We start from the raw sequence: 15,342 nt of genomic DNA on the forward strand, positions 1-15,342 counted from the left end.
GTATAAGTTAGCACTTACTAAAATAGATTAAACTGCAATTGTTATGCTGACTTTACCATTAGACAATAAAATTGTTATATTTAATAAAGGCTGAAATTTAACATACACAGTAGTTTCATATCTTTCTTTACATATACATATTTATATTTCAGGGTTCTGTTGGATCACCTGGAAGAGATGGATCTCAGGGTTTACCTGGACCTATAGTAAGTATTATTTAAGAATCCCTTTGGAATAAAATAAATCTTAGGGTACAGTAGTATTTATATTATTCAACATTCTTGGGGTAAAATTATTCTGGATTTATCAAGTTGTTGGACATTTTAGGTTGAAAGAAATCAACAAAAAAAATATTAACTTAAAATTTAAAGTCTCAGAAGATTTTTAGATGAGCGATTTCTGTTATGGTATACTTTCAAATTAGACTAGTTCTACTGTTAGTATATACTCCCCTTTACATCAGTATGGCAAGAAAAAATAAGATGAATGAATGTTTTTTTTGTTATCTGAATAATAATCTCAGTCATGAATATTTTATACTTTTTGTTTATTCAGTGGTTCAACTGTTGAAAAGTTAATTGAAGAGCTTGGTGTTATCTTCTTTTCTCAGAGCAATACAATCTATGTCACATATTTAAAAAAATATATATGTTATTTTAGGGAGACCCAGGTGTCAATGGCAAACATGGTATCCCTGGACCACCAGGACCCCCTGGAGTTCCTCCCATGGTAAGTTCACTGTTTTATATACAAACATTACTTATTGTGAGCATTAAAAAATTTTGGTATATGTATTTCAATTATTCTTTTTTTTTCAGTGAGGAGAGGTGACAGGTGATTTTGTTTTGAACTTTTTAATCGAAGTTTTCAATTAGGCCAAATAAAATTATACCTCTGTTTCCTATTACCCAACTGACTCACGTTTCAACCCCGAAATGACTTACTTTCAAGTTAACAAACAATAAAAAGTTCCACCAAATGACCCAACATTTTATAGATCATAGTCAATTTTTAGTTTCCACAAAGTTCAGGAAGTTAATAAGATGTTTTTAAAGTTGTTTTCTATGAAATTTAGGGAAAAAGTTAGTTCATGAAATAAAATAAAATCCTGACCATCCCACCCATTTTTTTCTTACATGTTACAAGAAACAGAGGTATGATTTTATTTTGCCTTAATTAGGAATGAAATGAAAATAAAATTGTGTCTAATTTTTTTCCTTTCTTAACTCAATTAATTTTCTTGCTGTTGCCTTTGAGAAAATTGATCACATGAATAATTATTTATGATTAGTAGCAAATTTGAATGGCTGCAATAATTTTTTTTCTTACAGTCAGCTGACCAAGCATACAACCGATACTTCCAGCAGACCTATGGTCAGAGCTTTAAGGCTGGTGGACCCGCCATGGGACCAAGGTTCTTACAGGCCCAAGTTGTAAGTCATTCATTCATTCTAAGGGTCATAAGTTCCTTCAGGCCCAGGCTGTAAAACATTCACTTATTTTAAGATTCAAAATATCCTAATGACCCAAGTTGCAAGTTTATTTATATTATAAGATTTTTACAGGCCCACATTGTAAGTCATTCTTCATTCCAAGGCTCCATAGTTTTTGCAGACAAGTTGTATGTCAATATCAATTCTAAGTGCAACTTTAATTATGTACATGAGAGAGTAATCAAGGGAACCAAGGTTATAGCGGTAATCAAAAGAATGTAATCCAGGGACAAAGACCAGACATCGAAAACAGACATACACAACAAAGAACGTAAAGTAACTAAAATCATACATACAAAGTAATAAAAGTAAATGAGCAACTCGGTCTCCACTAAAAACTGGAGCATGGACCAGGTTCACCGGTAGGGTAAGCGTCCTCTGCTTTTCTAGAAACACCCGCCGAGTTGCTCATAAAAAGTCAAGTCCGGGGTAGACAAACGAGGAAAGGCAAACTATGACCCATTGAATAAATCAGTTTTCATGGTGCCGATGGATACACCATGACGATCCACGAGTTCATGGTGCTGATGGATACACCATAACGATCCACAAGATCATGATGACAACATGTATGTATATCAAAGAATTTTAAATGAAATGACTTCAAGAATAACTTCAATCAAATTATTCAAATTATTGGTATGTATCATGAATCTGCCCCAGATTCTTTATACTAAAATGTTTTTTTTCTTTAAGATCTACCTTTGAAAGTCAGTTTTCAGAGTTAATTGACTATGACATTTCTTTTCCTTTTAAGGGACCAAGTGGACCAAGAGGATCCCCAGGACTCCCAGGACAACCAGTAAGTATTTCTAGAAATGTGAAAAAATTGGAATCTGGAATTTTGACCTGCAGCCATCTTTTTTTGCATTTGCAGGTTAATTCCCTTATTCCTTATTTTATCTGCTAGTTTGGAAAACTTTAAACTTTAAGTTATCAATTTATGAGTAAGTAAGCATTACAGTAACATGTGGTTTCTGGTGATTAAGCACAATTTTCACTTGATCAAAATATTTTTGCTTTTTTAATGGAACATTTTGATGACAACCATAAATGCTTTTTTTTTTTCTGAACTACAATGAAGTTTTTTTCTTTATTTTACAGGGACCTCAAGGTGCAGATGGAGTGAGGGGAGAGTCTGGTGACACCGGCCCCCCTGTAAGTTTAAACATACTGAAAAATAAGCATTTCTGTAACCCAGAATAAACTCCAGTTACAAGTTGTTTCAAGGAAAGTTTTTTTTCTACTACAACTTTTGATTTGGCAAAAAAAACATGAACCATCTCAATGCTCCTGCGGTAGTGCTACTATCTCAGTGGTCTCATAGTTGTCCTCTTACCTTCAGTGGAGTAGGTAATGGTTTTGATCCCTGGTGGACCCATTTCAAAAACTTTAAAATTCAAAGTTATTGTTCTTCAACTAAGCAAACAAGTATGTGTACATTACAACTTGCAGGTTCATGGACTGAGTAATTTACCTGTGTGGGTGATTACATGGCTACCTGCAGGCTATATGCATCTGTGAGCTAGCATATTAAAATTCAGTTGAGCCCATTGGTGTGGTACAATACTTGATATATTTCCCATTATACTGTAAACCCAGAAATTTTTGCTGTAGTTTTATTTTCACTGTTTTCACACCAAGATCTGTAATATGAAAATTAAACTATTGTGAATATTTTCTTCAAAGCACATTACAATAAAATTGGATGAACGATCACGATTTTAAAACTTGGTGAAGGGTGATTTATAGCAGAAACTGCCAAAAAATTTCCTGGTTTACTGTATGTAAAGTTACAATAATTCAAATAGAACACTGCTTGAATTTCATGACTGTATGATGGATGAAAGAAACGTAGAACAAACATTTTTTCAGTTACTTTCTTATCACATAAAAAAAAAACAATAAACAGTGCTATTGCTTCAAAAATATGTTAAGAAAAATCTTGAATTAGTATAGTTGTATGAAGGTTTGGAAAAAATTGTCATTAACATGCTCTTCAAGGAGGTAGACCTAGGTTAAAGGACATAACTCTTACAAATCATTTGAACTTTGTGTAATGTATTTAACATCAATCTCATGTAAGCATCAAAGTAATTTGGATTGACTTCATTCTGTTTCAAATGAATGCTTGATAGGCTTTGGTGAAATTGAATATTAATACAAACATATCACTGATTTTAAGAGTTATGTCCCTTATTATAAATCTACCTTCTTATAATACTATATGATACATTAGAGTATGCAAATGATTTAAATGTGGAGCACATTTCAATCTAATTTCAGTTACTTGATTGTTTTGCTATGGTTTATGTTTGTTTTATTTTAGGGAAACCCTGGATTAAGAGGTGCCCCTGGAGCCCCAGGACCACCAGGATTAGAAGGAGACTCTGGAAGAAATGGTGAGACTGGACCCAGAGGTTTATCAGGACCAAAGGTTTGTTTACTTATCAGTACGGCAAAACACCAGTTGACAATTTAAAGAAAAAATGTTTTCAGCCATTACTGGGTAGCCTAAATTAAAGATTTCAAACTTGTTCATAAATATGTTGTTTGAGGACTTATCCCTGAATAAAGAAACACAAGGCATATGGTATGTTTTTTTTTGTTTTTTGTTTAGCACATTCCATAACAACAAGACACTCATATTAGAGTAATATACTCACAACCTGTAATTTTTTATCTAAGGGACCAACTGGACCAGCTGGAATGCCAGGCATGCCTGGTATGAAGGGACACAGAGGTCTCCAAGGAGTTCAGGGTCCATCAGGAGAACAAGGAAGACCAGGAGATAAGGTATGTGTAGAACCTTGGCTTAGACTATTTATTGGACATTGAAGATTTATGGGGTCTTTCCAATTTTATTCTGGCATAGATCCTGGGCCCACAATATTTATTGGACCAGTTAAGATGTAAGACCAGAAAATCTTGGATTGATTGATTGATTGTTGGGGTTTAACGTCCGAGCAGCAATATTTCAGCTATATTCAGACAATGAACATGAAATGGATGATAAAATGAACATGAAATGATGATGAAATGAAAAATGGGATGGGACACAAGGACAGTAGGGTCGACAAATTTTGATTGCCACTAGAAAAAGGGAGGGATGGGTAAGGTCGGGCAATTTAGCCTCCTGCGGCGGAGCACAGTGGTTCCTACTCCTATCGAATACCACAGCAGGGTTCTTTAACGTGTGAGGAACGTGGCATCTTTCCCAACATGATGCACCACTATGGTTTGCGGTCAGGTTTTCCGTATTATAGCCTGACAACCCCAGCATTAACATGCCAGGGGTACCCCATTCCACCACCTGGGGCACACATCCCAGTTGCTCTGTGGGCAGAGGGCCTAGCCCCCGGCTAGGTTTCTGAGCACTATATAGTCGCCTTTTACGACAAGCTTATGAAAATCTTGGAGTGTATTCTACTTTGTTTCATATTTGTCATTCATTTGCATGGTTTGATGATTGGAGATGAGTTGATATACTTACAGGTAGGTTAAAAATTCTCAGCAACAAGAAATTCACCATTCCAAGAAAGAAAATTGCTTAAGGAAGTTACAAGATTAACATAAAATAGGAGTATGCAAAGGTCAGGGAGTATATAACTGCAATATCTTACTGTAATACTTTTTCATTTATGATTAAATGAAATCAGAATTTAGCTCCCATTATATATAATGTAAAAACTACAAATATATTAATTGATAAGCATTTTTATTTATGTATGTGATTTTATGCATTAGGGAAGTTCTGGTGCTCCTGGAGCTCCTGGACCTAATGGACCTGAAGGACCCAGAGGAAGTCAGGGAGACAGAGGATCTGATGGAAGCGCTGGACCAGCTGTAAGTATTATCTTCCATTCTAAAGTACCTTTGAAGTATTCTAAACAGAAATATGCAACTCATTAATGTATAGGCTAGTCTGGCTAGATCAGTTCCAGTTTTATCATTTTGTTCCCTTGTTATAATGTGCAGTTGGTTGGTACTGTGGAAGTACTATTGTTCGTGGGATACCAATTTTCTTGGTTTTCATTGGTTTGACAAACCACAAAATTTGATTTACAATGAAAAGGAACTTTTCCATTTATTTGTTTTATAAAGTTGTCCATACCACAAATTCAAGAATCTGTGAATTTATATTACCCCTGTAAACAACGAAAAATTGATATCCGTGAATGAAAGTACTTTCACAGTTTTTGCTCTTATATCAGTTCTTTAATTGTGATATTTCAGCAAAGTATAAACCAAAGACATCATAGTTTTACTCAGGCAAATATTATTCACATGAAATTCATATGAATTGACCTTAATATATATTTTATGTGAAATTAATGTCATTTTCACATGATAGTCATCAAACATCAACTTTGTGTAAGAAATTCATATGAAATTCACTTGAAGGCTTGTTTCACATGAACTGTCATAAATTTTATTTGCTCAGGTGAAAATCATGTGAAATTCAGCTGAAAATCATGTGAAATATTTTTTCCTGTGTAAGCATTTTCTGATAATCATTTAAAACCATGTTTATTGTAGGGTCTGCCTGGAGTTGATGGTCTTGCTGGAGCAGCAGGAGAGCCTGGACCTGTTGGAAGAACTGGACCCCCAGGTAGTCCTGGATTGCCAGGACAAAAGGCAAGTGATAATTCATGCTAAATAAATTAAAAAAAAGAAACTTTGTATTTTACTTTGAGGTAACTAATTTTCACAGATTTTGTCAATGAATATAAATATATACCTGGATATTAATTGTCACAGTTTTGGAAAAGATGATTTTTTTGTGTGAATAAAAAATGACCTTCCTGGGTACAATATTGTCCAGTGCAAAAATCATGAAAAATGAGTCCACTGTGACAAATCCTTCATTTTGAATATTGATTGCTGCTTTTTGTTCAATGAAAGATTTTTAAATGTTATTTGTGTCTTTTATTTTTGGCATTTTTAGCAAAAAATTTGAATTTTTTTTATGTATTTCTTCAATGCCAAGGTCATTTTTATGTTAATTTGAATGTTTATGTAAGTCAAAATCATATTGTGTATAAGTAAGTACCATTCCATAAAAAATCAGGCAGTGCTTATGGTAGATTCATGGTGTAGAAAAACCCACCAAACAAATAATGCTTTCCCAGTCTACATATGCTTTATTTTCACATAATGACAGGCTTTTTATATTTTTGAGAAAACCATACATTCTTCTCCCACTAAAAATCAACCAAATCAAGAACAATAACTCTTGTAAAGTGACAATTTCATACCCAACTTATTTAATTTTTGTCTCGAAAGTTCAACAAACAAATGACAAACTAAGGCTAGTTATGTGGTCTGTTACTGTTTTTGAACTAGAAATACTGTGAAAGTACTTTAAGTAGTAGATACTAATTTTCGTGGATAAGGGAAGAAACAAGTTCATGGATTCTTGAATTAGTGGTTTTCATATACACATCAATGGAAATCTCTCTTTTGATAAGAACCAACTTTTGTGGTTTGACCTACCCACAAAAACCATGAAAATTGGTACCCCACGAACAATAGTACTTTCACAGTAAAATAATTCAGTTTTTGACATGCATGTTTTACCTCCTGCCTGAGTTTTATTAAGATTGATACCTAAAGACATAATACCATTTATAGGGAGAAGCTGGTGCAAGTGGTCCAAAAGGTTCGCAGGGTCTTCAAGGATCCAGAGGAGACCCAGGAATATCTGGACCCCCGGGAGCCGAAGGAATGGCAGGATCTGATGGTCTCCCAGGATCCAATGGGGAGAAGGGAGCTTCAGTAAGTAGCTGTTTGACACATTGATATCACTCTGATAAAGAGCATATTGTTAAGGTAAAAATCACTTTGAAAACAACTACATAAATGTTGACGTCCTAGGTTTCATTTTTATGATCATTCAGAATAGCTTTTATATGTAATAAAAATACTTTTCAGTCACAAAATTTTATATTATAGTGTTTGTGAATTTATACAGTTCTTGCTTTGAGTGTATATATCTACAATATTAAATAATTTTGAATCAAAACTTGCAAAAATAAGAAATCTTTTTCACATGGTCAACAATTATATCATTACCCTTCTTTATTTTCAGGGAGACCCAGGACCAGCTGGATCCCCAGGATTCCAAGGACCAAGAGGACCCTCAGGATTGAATGGAAGTCCAGGAAATGCTGGAGCTAAGGGAGCACCTGTAAGCATTTATAGCACTGACAATGGTGATGTTCAGGGGATATAGTTTGTCTTTCCTCAGTTAGATATCAATCACCTGATGAATTATTGAGGAGATAAACCTTTTTTTCAATATCTATTTGATGGTTTGATAGAAGTTTGAATCTTCTTCTCAACTGTCAAGTCGACAAACTAAGGTAGTTCATCGTTATTTAATCAACGGAAGACCAATTTATCACCTGAACATCGTCATTCTATGCACTGTAATGTACTAATTTATGAGACAATACTAATTCGGATAAGGTTTGCCATTGTACCATATTTTGTTTACATTTAATTCAAATTCATCTTCATAGGATATGGAACTTCATACTCCTACTTGCCAGACAAAACAGATTTCAAATATAGATCATGATTAAATTTCATTCTTAAGAATTCCATCAACAACAAATAAAAGAAATTAATATTATTTCTATTGTTATAAGGGACAACCGGGATCTCCTGGTTTCAAGGGAGAGCGAGGACCTAAAGGTATAAGGGGATCTGGAGGAGACCGTGGACCTCCTGGAGCACCTGGAAATGAAGGCAAACGTGGACAGAGAGGAACTATGGGAGAACCAGGACCTACTGGACCACAGGGAGAAAGGGTAGGGATCCTTAATTGAATATGTGAAGACTTAAATTACAATTTATTTTGCCCCTGATATGAATTGTGAGGTACATATGATTATAGAGTCTGTCTGTCTGTTTGTTCTCAAATTGTACTTTATATAGAAATACTGTTTTTGACATGTATTCATTTGTATTTAATGTTGCTAATGTTTTATTGTGTGTATAATAACTCTGTCTTTACATTGAATTGTCAAAAATTGACAGAACCTTTTTGAAAATGTTTTACATTATATTATTGTGTCTTTTTAGGGTTCTACTGGCATGAGAGGATATCCAGGACCCATCGGAGATCCAGGTGCCGCAGGAGAGGAAGGAGGTATTGGACCTAGAGGAAGACGAGGAGAACCAGGACCAAATGCAAGTATTTTGAATTGTAAATAGAAGGATAGGAATGAATTATTCAAATTCTGTAAACTGGGGAATTTTTATAATTTTCATCTTCATTGTTTATTTTTGACTTGATATTTTTGAAAATTTTTGTTGCACTTTTCTCAGCAACTACTTATTGCATCAGCTTGAAATTTTAACACATTCTTCCTGTAGGTATGCCATATAGTGGGATCAATTTTTGAAAAATTTGACAACTTCCTGTTTACTGAGGACTTTGTTTATTTCCTTACAATGTGATCGAAAGCAGGGGTATCACTTCTAAGCCTTCAGCCTAAGCTTACAGATTTCTTGTTTTGTTGTATTTTAGGGTGTGCCAGGTAGAATGGGACCACCAGGAGCTCGTGGACCAAGGGTAAATGCTTGTATTTGTTAAATAAGTTTTAATGATAAATGAAGTAAAATACACCACTTTCTATGAAAATAATTTTTTTCTCAAATCTCTGTTTCATGTCTTAAAAAAATATGTTGTAGTAGACATTCATGAACAAGATATCGTATCATTATGCTCGTGGTTTGAAGGATGGGCAGTATAGGACTACTTTATTGTTTTCAACCAATTTAATTCAGACATGTTTTATCTTTGGCTTTAAAAAAGATTTCTCTTTTACAAGTCTAAATTTTATTGTTTTTATTATATTTTTTTATCTATTGGTATATATCTGCTTCTGATTTTTTGTTGGCATTAAATTTAACTTGCACAGGAAGTGTTGTATATTCTGGTTGTTCGAGACACCAATAATAGCAAAGTTGTTACTTGAGTACACATAGCTCCTTGCCTGATATGAAAAGCTTAAAATCATATTGATAAACCAACATTTCTTTATGTTAGGGTGGAAATGGGGGACCAGGTATTGATGGTATGGCTGGAAGACCAGGACCTCCAGTAAGTACATTGTCATCATATTTACTTTCTGCATTGTTTTAACTAATATGTGGGCAAACATTAAATTGTGTTTTATTAAAGGACTGCTGAAAGCGTAATCAAGGGAACCAAGGTTATAGCGGTAATCAAAAGAATGTAATCCAGGGACAAAGACCAGATATGAAAAACAGACATACACAACAAAGAACATAAAGTAACTAAAATCATACATACAAAGTAACAAAAGCAAATGAGCAACTCAGACTCCACTAAAAACTGGGAGCATGGACCAGTTGCACCGGTAGGGTAAGTGTCCTCTGCTTTTCTAGAAACACCCGCCGAGTTGCTCATAAAAAGTCAAGTCCAGGGCTTTAAAATAATCAGTCCATTAATTTTTTGTATGTTGAAAAAAATTACTTCTGCAAGAGTTTCTGTTCCATTTTTACATGTTTCTTAATGATATATATTTTTACAGGGTGTAACAGGAAATGATGGAAGACCAGGAGAAATGGGAGCCCCTGGCGTCCCAGGACCTGCTGGTATTCAGGGAGTACAGGGCAACCCGGGAACCAGGGTAAATATCAAAATATTTTTTTAAAAATTAAGACAGAAACAAAAATTCAATATATGGAGGTACCAGTACTGATAATACTCTATCCCAACCTTTGTACTTGATGTTTACTGTTAACACACAGTCTCTGACATGATGGCCTCTCTAGGTCAAAACTTTATCCTCTAATAGGTTACACCTGCCTCATATTACATATACAATAGAAGAGTGCATTTAGATACTTGTTTTACAATCAAATATATGCTATTTCATTTTGACTGGGTATTTTAGGGACCACCAGGCAAAGATGGAAACCCAGGAGCCCAGGGACCAAGAGGACCACAAGGAGACATTGGACCATCAGGAGAAAGAGGCAACACTGGACCCCGTGGAGCAGTTGTAAGTATAGGACTTATCCTAGATATATTTGGCACTAGATGGTGAATGTTAAGTTTATAAGATGGAATACAAGGACACTTTTAACAGCATTCTTTTAACTGTTTTTTTTTTTACTAGTAACCAAGCATCTGTCTTATCTAAAGACGTGCATGTACATCTGTCAGGGATAATTTTCTTTCGTTTTTTAATGGATTTCAAATCTGAATTTTACCATTACGATTCTTTTTTTAACTGTATATTTACTTCAGATTTTGCTAATTTCCATTTTGTTTGTAGACCTTGTAAAATCATCTCTGATCTATAGGGATTTGAAAGTTGAATATATGTGAAACATATTCAATGTTTTTGACCTTTCGTGGTGACCTTTTTTGTTTTTATTAAATTTTTGTCTACAAACAACAACAATTAATCTTATTGTGGTAGATATTTAATCTTAATTATTCCACTTTGATGGGGAGACATTGTTTTCTGTCCATCTGTTCATCACACTTTTGTAAATGCAACTCCTTTGAAACTACTGCATCAAATTTCATGAAACTTTCTAGGAAATTAGAACATCATATTAGTTCTGCATAATACCAGAAATTCATGATCCACTGAACTTTGTGGAGGTTATACCCTTCAAACTTTGTATTGAAGGGGGGTGGCATACAATTTTGCAGGTAAAAGCATACAGTATTTAGCATGTCAATTGATTTTTTTCATTGATGATTTATTAAGATACAATGTATTTGATTATTTTGCAGGGAGAGCCTGGAGGTCGTGGACCTGAAGGTAATGGGGGAGCCCCAGGATTTGTTGTAAGTGCAGCTTGATCATTTAAAACTAAGGTTATCTCTGTTTTTGACCGAAGGAATTTTGAATGGAAACTTTTGTCATCAATTATTGTAAGATGTTTTTGGTTGTACACCAATGATTTTTTTATGTCTTTTTTTAGTTTCAATACTTTTTTTACTTTTTTACCTTACTTACCATATCTGATATTTTTTTTATCTTTGACTTTATTTTAACTATGACTTCTGTAGTGTTTCACCTCATTATTTTGATTTTATAGTAGAAAACAAGAATAGTGAAATCTATCCCAAACCAAACCCTGAATAAACCAAAAGCCTTTCTAATCCAGGTACTTTCAGTAGTCCTTTCATGACATCTGTTTTGAAACCTGGTAAACTATACACCTGTCTAAACAGAACAAATTTACCATTCAGTGTAAGAATCAGGCAATGGGTGGTACATCATATCTCTCAATTTCGTCTTTTTTGTCACTATATCTAGAAAACAACTGAAAAGCTATTTAAATTTATCCTGAAGCATCTGTGATGTAGATATTTTTTGACTGCTTATATAAGGAAAAAGTGTGGGAAAATTTTACCACCATTTTTCCATAGTACATTTCAACTAAATTTGACCTGTCAGTATCCTAAAAAGGCAAATTTTACAAACACTTTGATGGTTATTTCTTGAGGTTACTGTGTATAAATACTTTGTTTAAAAAATAAAATCTCTGTGTTTTTTTTTCCCTCATGTGCCACACCTTATACACATTTTGCCTGATTCTTAGACGGAGAAGTACTTAACAGTTCAAAGGTTTCATTGTAATGGCTACTCCATCAAATAATGATGGGATGATTTTCCTCATTACAATTCATGTTTATTGGTGAATTTTTTAACATGCCATTTATTTACTGTAAACCTATTAATTTTTGTGGTTGCTAATTTTCGCTGATTCTGTCAAGTGAATATATTTGCGGGTGTCAATTTTCATGGATTCAAAAAATAATAAGCCTTATATAGTCCTAAAAATCAATTTCTCAGGTACTTTTCTTCATGCTGTTATATTCGCTGAAAAAATAGCAAAAATTAGTACAGCACAAAAAATGAATACTATTACAGTATATTGAATCTTACAAAATCAAATCTGTACTTTTAAAACATAGGGTAATTGAGTAGGCAGTCTGACATTTTTTTTTATTAAGAAGTATTTGAATTGTATTTTTGAGTAAATCTACTAACATTTGGTTTTTAATTTTTACAGGGTGCCCCAGGTCCACCAGGAGGACAGGGAGAACCAGGCAAACCAGGAGAACCAGGACCCCCTGGGAAAGCAGGCAAGGCTGGAAGACCAGGATCTAGGGTCAGTATATAGGACAAAGTAGACAGAAATTGTTCTTGAAATAATTTCCAATAACTGTGCTGAAGTTAATAGAATGATTTTAGATCAAATTTTAAAAATATTCTTATTCTATGGCTTTTTGATAGAAGTGCATAACTAATTCATTTGGGTTTTTTTTCAATCAATATGCATTTTGTTGCAGGGAGAGCGTGGTATACCAGGTGTGACCGGAGAGCCAGGAGCACCAGGATTATCAGGAGTTCAAGGACCTGAGGGAGGCGCTGGCAGGGATGGTGAAAGGGTGGGTATTATTTTCTCTTATCATCCTGTTAAGTAATACTATATATGGTACAGTCGACTCCACTTAATCATATATCGCTTTATTGCATATTTCGGTTATTAGCATAATTTTCTCCTGCACAAAACCATTTCCTATTATTCTATTAGGGAGAAACTCGCTTATTTGCATAGGCCTTGCATGTGCATTTCGGTTTATTGCATAGATAATTTTGCCTCATCTAGGTAAAGACAGGTTTTCCCAAATTCTATTTTAAGCCTTCGGGTCATAAATATGTCAATCATATTTACTGTTGTAAAAACTATATTATCATCAATCAGGAGGTGTTAATAATGGATTAAAAACATAATGGACATAAAAGACAATTTAAATGATTTCTAATTACATTAAAATAAACAAGCACCTAGGTGAACATTGACTTTTGACGACATGCCAAACATCACCTTATGATGCAGCTTGGGGTTCGGCTTGGGGTATTTTTTGTCCCTATTTAAATTCTTCTGACTACAAATGATTATCAATGTAAATTTAATTTTCTTTAATGACCTGAACAGTTTTTAGTGAGCTTGGGTTACTAGGCATAAATATAAACCGAAAATTAAAAGTCATCATTCATTCAGAACAATGTCTAATGAAATTCAACTACCCTAAGGTGCCCCATACTATCCACACTTCATAGGAATATATCGAGGTCAATGACATGTATAATACACAACTATTAGTGTACAATGGTGATGAACAGAGGAATAAAAACACACAGACCATTTCAGTAGCCCACAAACTGCAAACATTGATGAATATTACACTGAATCCTGGCTGAAACATGGGATTTTCTTTCATAGAAAGGTCAGGAAATTACTTGACTATTTATAGATGAGAAACAAGTGGTTTTACTTATAAATACACACAATGTAAAGAAGGTCAATAAACAAGACAAACACAATATATATTATTATTTATTGATAAAAGAACAATACAATGAGAAGGTCTATAACAATTAAATACCAGATCAGAAATGTTGAACAGTGATATCCCTGGTTGATCCACAGTATCGTCGTCTTACCTGAACTCACACTTCCGGTAAAATCGTAATTTCGGTTATAAGAATAGCCCAGTTATTTGCATAATTTTTACTGGCAAATAGGCTATGCAATTAAGCGGAATCCACTGTATAAAGTAATTGTGATTGGTGTTTTTCCATTATGAAGTCTGTGTTCAGTTATTTGTTGTTACCCAAGTGGTGCATTTCTTACAGTGATGCATTTTATATGTTATAACCTTTAATTGAATAGTGCATGTTGATATGTACACTCCAGGTACAGATTCATTGGCATATGCCCACCAAATCCCTCCCCCTGTTAAGTAGAGGAAAACATATTTATAGCATGAAAACTTGATTGGTTTCAAATTCTTCCACCTTAAAATTTTCTTACCTTGTTTTGTTTTTCACTTTATTTAGGTCCTTCCTAACCTGAAATGTTAGATCAGTCCATGTACTCTCAATGGAAGCCCTTTTTATTGTCATAAATCAGTTTTTATTTTGTGTCATGCTTTAAACAACATTCAGGCTTTTGTAAAGGACACATAACTTTTATTAATGAAATGTGTGAATGTGATGCTTGTTATTATTCCAAATTTTAGCACATTTTTGTGCTAGATGACCAGATATTAGCACAATTTATGTTTTAGTTGCCCAGTTTTGAGCACAATTTATGTACTAGTTCTGTTTTTTTTTGTAGGGAGCCCCTGGTGAGCCAGGAGGACTTGGAGAACCAGGACCTGAAGGACCAGCTGTAAGTACAACATATCTATAATGGCATTTCTGTTGAATCATAGATAGACTTTAATGTACAACAAAATAATTATTTTGTAACTACTGCTTAGACTTCAAACTATATAACATGAATTTGAATAAGTTTCTGTGACCTGATTGTATCTTTTTTACCGGTACTTGTAACTCAGCTTTCATTATTTCTAATCTACTATTGATTGAAATTAAATTTTTTGTATTACAAAAGTCTGTCAAAACCAAACTTGAATTATCCGAAAACCTGTCTAAACCAGACACTTTTTTAAGCCCTTTTAAATCAATTTAAATGTATTTTTAATGTTGTTAAACCAAAAATATGCCAAAACCGAGTCCAAAATTGGATTGCTTTAGAGTAGTTTCAAAAAGTACCATAGAAGATTTGGTATTAAGTATTTCCTCCTTGTTTTAGGGCCGTCAAGGAATGAGAGGACCCCGTGGAGAAAGAGGAGCCAAGGGAGAAATGGTAAGTTAAATTTTCTCACATTTGTTATGTTTGAGATTTTGGTGAAAAGTGATTTCTCTAGGTGTGAAATGTGAAAATCTGAAAATGACCAACATTTTGTTTCTGCCTTTTTCAAGAATATTAA

The 15,342-nt window shown here is 34.0% G+C and overlaps 1 protein-coding gene across 1 annotated transcript in view; it reads left to right on the forward strand.

Moving 5' to 3' along the window:
- Positions 1-15,342, forward strand: part of LOC148612611 (uncharacterized) — a 33,554-nt gene that overhangs the window by 3,498 nt on the left and 14,714 nt on the right. The window contains exons 5-26 of the mRNA XM_088594223.1: positions 153-206; positions 661-729; positions 1,332-1,433; positions 2,251-2,295; positions 2,598-2,651; positions 3,823-3,930; positions 4,182-4,289; positions 5,241-5,339; positions 6,033-6,135; positions 7,132-7,271; positions 7,585-7,683; positions 8,147-8,308; positions 8,583-8,690; positions 9,031-9,075; positions 9,553-9,606; positions 10,061-10,159; positions 10,427-10,534; positions 11,281-11,334; positions 12,570-12,668; positions 12,850-12,948; positions 14,685-14,738; positions 15,165-15,218. Coding sequence (XP_088450349.1) covers positions 153-206; positions 661-729; positions 1,332-1,433; positions 2,251-2,295; positions 2,598-2,651; positions 3,823-3,930; positions 4,182-4,289; positions 5,241-5,339; positions 6,033-6,135; positions 7,132-7,271; positions 7,585-7,683; positions 8,147-8,308; positions 8,583-8,690; positions 9,031-9,075; positions 9,553-9,606; positions 10,061-10,159; positions 10,427-10,534; positions 11,281-11,334; positions 12,570-12,668; positions 12,850-12,948; positions 14,685-14,738; positions 15,165-15,218 — 1,917 coding nt within the window. The remainder of the gene's footprint in view (positions 1-152; positions 207-660; positions 730-1,331; positions 1,434-2,250; positions 2,296-2,597; positions 2,652-3,822; positions 3,931-4,181; positions 4,290-5,240; positions 5,340-6,032; positions 6,136-7,131; positions 7,272-7,584; positions 7,684-8,146; positions 8,309-8,582; positions 8,691-9,030; positions 9,076-9,552; positions 9,607-10,060; positions 10,160-10,426; positions 10,535-11,280; positions 11,335-12,569; positions 12,669-12,849; positions 12,949-14,684; positions 14,739-15,164; positions 15,219-15,342) is intronic.

The sequence above is a fragment of the Perna viridis genome, chromosome 7, assembly GCF_037379345.1.
Source record: "Perna viridis isolate PV_CMFRI_1.1 ecotype Kerala chromosome 7, ASM3737934v1, whole genome shotgun sequence".
NCBI classification, from domain to species: domain Eukaryota; kingdom Metazoa; phylum Mollusca; class Bivalvia; order Mytilida; family Mytilidae; genus Perna; species Perna viridis.